This window comes from Agrilus planipennis, unplaced genomic scaffold (genome assembly GCF_000699045.2).
Source record: "Agrilus planipennis isolate EAB-ADULT unplaced genomic scaffold, Apla_2.0 scaffold336, whole genome shotgun sequence".
Classification (NCBI taxonomy): domain Eukaryota; kingdom Metazoa; phylum Arthropoda; class Insecta; order Coleoptera; family Buprestidae; genus Agrilus; species Agrilus planipennis.
Genome location: NW_020439018.1, coordinates 62,356 through 70,614, shown reverse-complemented (window position 1 = coordinate 70,614; position 8,259 = coordinate 62,356). Strand labels below are relative to the sequence as shown.

General features: G+C 35.2%; 1 protein-coding gene across 1 annotated transcript; it reads right to left on the bottom strand.

Annotated features, from left to right (window-relative positions):
• LOC108742477 (D-aspartate oxidase) lies at window positions 1-3,337 on the bottom strand. Its single transcript, XM_018477711.2, is given in 7 exon segments — window positions 1-1,360; window positions 1,887-2,004; window positions 2,060-2,118; window positions 2,190-2,261; window positions 2,263-2,410; window positions 2,547-2,756; window positions 2,905-3,337. Coding segments are annotated over 7 exon segments (1,020 nt in total). The 5' UTR covers window positions 3,093-3,337; the 3' UTR covers window positions 1-1,135.
• Between the last annotated feature and the right edge of the window lie 4,922 nt (window positions 3,338-8,259).

Genomic DNA, 8,259 nt, shown 5'->3' with positions numbered 1-8,259 from the left:
TCAATGAGAGAATTTTTTTGTTCTGATATGGAGGTGTGACATCAAAGCATTGGTAGGTAAAGCCAAAGGTCCCAGCAGTAAAATAAAATCCCTTATTGAACTGAGGTAGTTTGTAGTAAATGAAGAAAGAGAATATTGTTTCATTTTGAGTGAGTGTTTCGGTTTGTAATTTATTAGTTCTATTTATTATGTCACGGGCGCCGGCCTTAGTGTTCATTGCATCCCTAGATAATTTTTTTGATAGTCCCTCTTGTATAGCCAGAGTTATCGAGGTTTGAAAAAAAGCAATATCAATTTATTTATTATACTGGCCTAAGTTTAGAGGATGGGCACTGTTAAACGTTGTAGTATCAGCTGTTCCAGCCGATAATACCTTTTAAACCGCTTAATAAAGTTGAGTGAAATTTTAAGAACCCTAGTATTTAAAACTTTGAGTCCATCGGCTTTACGGTATTCCATGCATCTTTTGTTTTTGCTTTTTTGGATTGTGGTGGAGAAAACCACTGCTTTATGAAAGAGCACTATATTATATTTATAAAATACAAAACAAAAATAAGATGCTGTAAAGTGTGTCTATGGGTTCTCTTTCCCTTATAAACATTTTGAACTTTTCACAGAACAAAACATTCTACTGATACGTGTCGCTTGACACCCCTTAGAGCAAAGCCGGGCAAACTTTGACTTCGTAGGAGCTGCCACCTGAGGTTAGTTTGGGTTACTCCATACCCTTAAATGAGTACGAGAGAATAAGCAATATGACTCATATTGCTTTCTCTTTATCTTCTCCTTTCCACCCCCATAGCAAGCCCCTCCATCCCGTACGTAAGCGAAGCCCCTATCGCAACTCAAACAGTATCTACGAAAATTTTCTAACGATCGTCCCGCAGTTCAGGGGGAGTGTGCTGGACTATGGTCGCAATACCCAATGGTTCGGCTACGGAAAAGGGGACTTACCTACGGAATGGAAGGGATAAGAAAAAAGAATCATCTCACTCGCACTCTTAGGAGCAATGTGGAGCTTCCTAGGTGTACTTGAGTAACACTCGGGAGTCAAAAGAGCCGAGTTTGCCCGGCTCTGCCTTAGAGCTCTGCGCCATCCCGCTACACCCCCTTAGGTCATGTACAAAAATATGTTTCACAATTTTGACTTATTTTTAGCATTAATAATATTAAGAGCGTCGTTCACAAGATCACAAGCTTCCCAAGCACAACCATACGAAAATGTCACTCCACTTCCTCCATGTCCGTAATTATAAATAATGGGTAAATGTTTCTCGTTCAAATTCAAAATTTCTAATTCTAAGCGTGTTTCTGTTCTGCAAGGCCTTAAGCCTACCATGTCTTTGATTAATATGGATTCCTAAAAGGTAAATAAATGATCTCAAATGTAAGGATGTTGTGATTAATTAATTTAATACGAATGGAACCATAAAGACAAAGAGATAAGTAAGAAGTATGGTGTCATGGGACATCCGGTAGGAACAATGTTTTTCCGCTTCCGTTTATTTTAATTTATTATAAATTATATGTAAAACAACTAATGTAATATAATTTAGTTTCTGTACCAAAAGAATTCTTGTTCGTTGAAGGTTATTTGTACATTGAAAATTACTTTAAATACTTGTGGACACATTAAAAAAATCTTACGTTTTGGTGTCAAATGATTTCTTTTTTGTTATTTTTTGTTCTTCCTTTTTTCCTCATAAGAATCTCAATGGAAATATAAAGAAATTTGAGTAAAAAAATAAGGGAAGGAAAAGAAATTTAACTAACAAGTTTTGTTGGTTAGCTCTTTGCCACTGCGTCCTAACTTCATTGTTCATTCGAAAAATACCTTTTAATAAAGTCATACCTATTCATAAAATAAAAATGTGCTCTATACTTACTTTAAGCGATGGCTCCAAATTTGTGCACCTCTTGACAATATTGTTTTTATCGTCTTCTCTAATTATTGTTTCGTAGTCATTTTTTTGTTTTGTACCACCAAGGATAACGCAATTAATACTGAAAATTTTATGTTTTTTAACTTTAAGAGTTGATTATATTTTAGTTTACTTACTTGGGTATAATGTAGCATTCACTGTCAAATATTACTTGAAACAACCAAGGTGCTGAAACCTAAATTAAAGGACTCTAATACTTTATCGTTCGGCAGGAACATACAAAATTTCTCAATTATTTTTACTTACTCTTTGCAATTGGCCTCTAACTGGGTACAATTTTTCGTCATGTAATAAATACTTAGCATCGAGACCTGTACAAATAAACAATCACATCGAAATGTGAAAGTTGATTGATGTCGTCAATTCTTTTATGTACGACTATACCTCCTTTTTCTAGAAACTTCTTTTTAAGATACGGCAGAAATATGGAAGGTTCCCAAGTAAACGATATGTAGGTGAAACCTCCTCTAGAATAAAAAATTTTGTAGAAGGGTAAGATGTGTAAACTACATAAAAAAGTACTTTTTTGGATAATGACTTTGTTTTACACATCTGATGCAGTATGCTCATATTTAATTTAAACATAGTTAGTTAAATTCATACTTAAAATTCTTTTGAAATTCTACGCAGTACGTTTGTATATCTTCAGGCGATAATTCTGTATATCCAATAGCTATTTTAGACCACTCTGGAACAGAGAAATTGGGTTCTTCACTTAACATTAAAACTGGAACTAATGATAACCCAGTTTCGTTTGCTTTTCCACTTTTCCACAATTCAATTAAATGTTTTAAGGTTCGTCGAGACCATCTCCTGAAATAACAGAATGTTCATGTTTTAATGCTTTATACTCTTTAAAACTTTGGTTTTAAAAGGAAAGGGTTATTATAACTGTAAAGGTAAGTGTTTTAATGTATTACCTATGAGTATTACAAGAACAACTTAGTATTAGTAGGCTTACATGACATGTTCAATGGGTGTGTTTTCCGTATATACAGGTGTCCAAAATCCAGCTGAAATATCTCCGGTAGTGTTCGGACTTTCGTTTTCTGTGTAAATTATAACTTGAACGTTATGTAATTTTTCTTGTATCATACACGCAGTAGTAAGTCCTATTGGACCGCAACCAACCACAGCAACTTTACGCATTATAACAAATTGGTCTTATTTGTAATTAACTAATGCCAACAATGTACATAATATACGTTTATATATCAAAAATATGTTGCCCTCTGAACTTTTATCAACTCTAGTTAGATTACAATGATTCTCATATATACATATGGCAGGTCTACATGCCTATATCATCTTACAATGATGAAGACATAGAAGCAGTTTATGCAGATATGGAAGACGTGCTCAGTTTAGTAAAAGAACAAACCTACTAGTTGTAGGAGACTTCAATGCAGTAATAGATGAAGGTACAGACGGCGCAATAGCGGGTTCTTTTGGATTTGACAGTAGAAATGATATAGGAGGTAGATTGATTTCCGATAAACATAACATAGCCGTCTCGAATACTTTATTCAAGCATCAGCAAAGTGCCTGATAGGCTAGGAACAAGGACAGACGAAGTACTAAAGGCGGTGGGAGAAACGAATGACAGAGACAGAGACAGAAAGGAACTGCATTAAAAGGTGCTTAAACACAGCAGTTCAGTTACACTAGGTCTGAAACAAAGCGAAAGTTAGAAACCCTGGATAACAAATAAGATTGTAGGATTAATAGAAGAATGGCGGAAATATAAAAACGTGACAGACGAAGAAAGGCAAAAAAGAAATAAGGCTATAAAGTGCGAAATAATTAGGTAGTGTAGGGCAGATAAGGAACAGTGGATTGATTTGAGGTGTAAAGAAGTAGAAGAAAAGTAGGTAAAACCGATGGAGCTTATAATATAATTAAAAGGAATTTTAGAGATGTAGGGTACAGTAATAATAATATAAGAAACGAGGCAGGAGTCATTTTGATAGGTGGAAAGAATATTTAGAGAACCTATGCGTAGGTTATGAGTTAGGAGGTATACCTATTACACAAGGGCGATGGTGTGAGATAGGTTATCCCATAATAAGAGAAGACTTCGATGTAGCATTAGAAAACTTAAAAAATAATAAGGCGACATAGATGGGATACATGAGAAAATTCTAAAACATGCAGGACATGAGGTTAGAAATCGTATGTTTAAGCTAGATTGTCATATTTAAGAGACGGAGAAAGCCCCAGAGGATTTTAAACGGAACGTAGTAGTAACCATACCTAAAAAGGGAAGCGCGGATAGGTGCGAGACATTTAGAACAATTACCTTAACTTCCCATGCGTCAAAAATCTTAACTAGAATTGTAGAGGGGACGGAAAATAAGTGCGGAACAACTATTAAGGGAAGATCAATTTGGGTTTAGAACAAATAGAGGAACACGGAAGGCAATTCTAACTTTACGGATAACAATAGAGAAAACAATAGAAGAAAGAAAGAGTGCGTACATAGAATTTGTAGATTTAGAAAAAGCTTTTGACAGTGTTAAATGGGACAAGATGTTAAACATACTTAAAAATGTAGGGACAACTTACAGAGATAGAAGAGTGATACTTAATTTGTATAAAAAGCAACAGGTAGTTATAGAGATGGTGCTGCATCGTAGAGAAGTAATTATTAGGAAGGGAGTCCGACAGGGATGCACACTGTTACCGCTACTTTTTAATATATACATCGAAGACGCGATCAACATCATTAAAGACAGTACAATTGTAGGGATAGATATGCAGGAGTAAAAGATTAGTATGCTTAGATTTGCAGATGATATAGCAGTAATAGCATCTAGCAAGCAGCAGTTAGAGATAGCTTTAAATAAAACGGAAGCGGTATTGACAAAACAGTACTGCATGAGAACAAATAAAAGTAAAACAGAAATACTGGTATGCAAGGGAAGAAAAAGTAGGGAAAGAGCGAATATAAAGATAGGAGACGAAAAATTAGAAGAAGTGGATTTTAGGTATCTAGGAAATCAGATGAAAGGAGTAATAGGGATATAAAGCAGTGTATAGCCCAGGGTCGAGTCGGCTTCAATAAAGAGAAGTCACTACTATGCTCGCGAACGGTTAATTTAGAAATTCAAAAAAGATTGTTAAAGGAGTATGCTTGAAGCGCAGTGCTGTACGAGTGGGAAACATGGATGGTGGGCGCTGCGAAAAAAAAAGGTTAGAAGCGTTCGAAATGTGGTGTTACAGGCGAATGATGAGGATATCGTGGATAGAGAAGGTTAGAAATGAAGAGATATTAGAAAGAATAGGACAACAGAGGACTCTACGGAAGTCAATAAAAAATAGGTGATATAGGCATGAAGGTCTAGTCAGATACATATTAGTGGCAGAAACGTGAGTTAGGAGGAGTAGAGGTAGACCTAGATAAGAATACTGTTCGCAAATAGTTAAGGATGTGGGTTATTCTAGTTTTAGGGAAATGCGAAAATTACCTCAGGATAGGAAAGAGTGGAAGTATCCAACCAGTCTTAAGACTGACGACCTTATGATGATGATGATTATATATATATTTTAAGTATACGAAGGTCATTCAAATATAAACGAGCCTTTCGCTTCTAATGCCTGTTGGAGGTAAGCCAATAGCAACGAGAAATAGGGGGGGATTCACCAATTCCGTCTGATTGTAACCATATAATTTTAAATTAAATAATAAATGAGCAATTTTTTTTTTTCTGGGAAAGTCTCCACTATCACTTTTCGCGTGCTCGTTTTTAGGTCTTTATCGAATATGAATAATCATCTCTACTTCTGCGAAGGCTGTATTTTAGAAAGCGACCCCAGGTCGGTAGTGATTGCAGATATATTTTTTATTAGATATAATAAGTACAGCTATCGTGCAGATGTTCTGTTCTGACCGGCCGGCATGTTTACACTACAAAAAATTTCTAGTCCAGGAAGGAGTGTTCCTGTTTGACTGACGAACTTGCCCCTTTTGACTTGGAATTATTGTAACATGATTTGCATGATTGTAATCTATTTTTTATGAAACAAAAAATTCACTATTAATACATAAGCCAACAGACGATCTTCCTCCCTTTAAATAAACAACTGATGTATATTTTTAATTCATATATTTGAATCGTAATGGATATCTATACTCTATGCTGGCTAAATTTGTGAATAAAATTTCTTTACTATGAAAAAAGGATTAAAATCATCATCATTTAAAATTGATTTTAGGTCACAGGAAACAATTATTTAAACAATGAAGTAAAAATATGCGTCAGCTATTTATTTAAAGGGGGCAAGATCGTTAGTTAAACGTTACATTGGATTGCACCATACTCAGTTTATATGCCGCTTAGAACTTTCGGAAAAGTAGCTGACAATTTTTTTTGTTTTTAATTAATTAACTCTATAGATTTTATTGAATCTGAAATGATTTTTAGGTGAATTGTTTTTCTATACAGGTTTTTATCTAGGCAGCTGACTATTCTTAAAAGTATTATTATTATATTTTTTGTGCAATTCAAATGGCCTAGAATTAATTTTGAATTTTTTATTTTAGACATAATACTTAGACTATTTTTCGCAACCAAGTCCACCGCTAGTAGAATGACTACGTTTCAGTCATTAAATGATTGCCTTATGCCTAAAGAAATGCTTTGGGATAAGAAATAAACGACATGAAATGATTTTATGATTTGCAACCTAAAAAAGAGTCAGATTTAACAAAGAGGAGGGAGAGGGTGATTCACAATGTTTTGTCGTGACGTACATAATATCCAACGAAAATAGTCCGGCCGACGGGAGGGGGCTACAGCCTTATGCATCCCCTCTCTTGGGTCCGCCGCTGGTTTTAGAATAAGTATATTAAGTAGAAATACTTTATGATATATGTATTTTGTTTACATTTCTAGATTTGTTGTAATACTTATTTAGTTAACTAGGTAATGTGATGAAGTGGGCGAATAAAATTATGGTTAGATACTTTAAGATATTTAATTTGAATTATTTCCTCAGTATAAAATACTTTATGTTTTTATAAAAATGTCGATTTTAGAATGTAAACATAATCTTTATATATACTCGTAATGATCGTACAGTGTTTGGACTAAAAAACGCATCCACTACATTCTAACGCATGATAGGTACCGTACTGCGGGACTACATTTTCTTTCATTATAACATGGACGACATTGTCATATTTTTAAAATATCTACACGAATGTTTAATAGAGTTAATACAAGTTTTCTAGATGCTAAAATATCTATGAAAATTTAAATTTACACAAATCTTTGAGAAAAGAAGTTTTTAGGACACGTAATCACGACCGAAGAAATAGGTAAAGCTAAATCCCGACAAAATCTCTTCTATCAATAAATTTCTCGTACCAAAGACAGTAAAAGAACTGAAATCATTTTTAGACTTAAACGACTATTACCGTTGTATAAATATTATTCCAAAATTTTGTTTCTTTATTCTGTACGATTCAATTCAGGAGTGGGATAGATAAATAACATGTACCCGAGTGAAAGTGTATCCATGTGCAGCATCCTAACCTTAACCTGATGACGAACATCGAACTTCGTTCATCGCCATGCGCGTTAATCAAGCTGTACCGTACCATTCTTCACCATGGCGGAAATCTCACCAGAGTTACTCGAACGAATCTCCCGAAACGCCAACATTCTCCATACAAACATACCGCGCAGCCGATAAGACCACAATGACTGACTATTTCACGCAGTTTATCTGGTCATTGAATCTGAGTTAATTCCCTGATAATAAGTACGTACAATTCGCACGTGTCTACATGGGCATCGAATTCAATCACGCCTTCAAGATTCTCATGAGTCCCAACGACCCGAAACTCTCACCTACAACGAGATTCAACAAAAGCAGACAGTCCACTTCGGCACCGTTCGCAAAATGTACGCTGATGCTGAGAGCATCAAACGGAGCATCGTGCGGAATCCAGAAGATGCAATCGCCAGCTTTACGTTGAGATTATGGCAAGCTGTCACCTATTGTGAGTACCGCACATTTTTAGAAAGAATGTTAATTGAACAAATGCTCGCAGAATCGAGAGAAATGTGTAATGAGATCATCGCAGAGAAACCAGAGAGTTCCATCGCTGCATACGAAATCGCTTATGCACTCGAAGTCACTAGCAACATCGCTGGCGAGGTCAATATTGCAGCCATCAAACCAAAGGCAATCAACCAGCGTTGCCAACCTGTACGATAATTATGGGGACATACGATAATTTTGCTTCAAATACGATGTACGATATCGTAATTCAAATTTCTATTAAACGTACGATAATTCGTGCTTATGG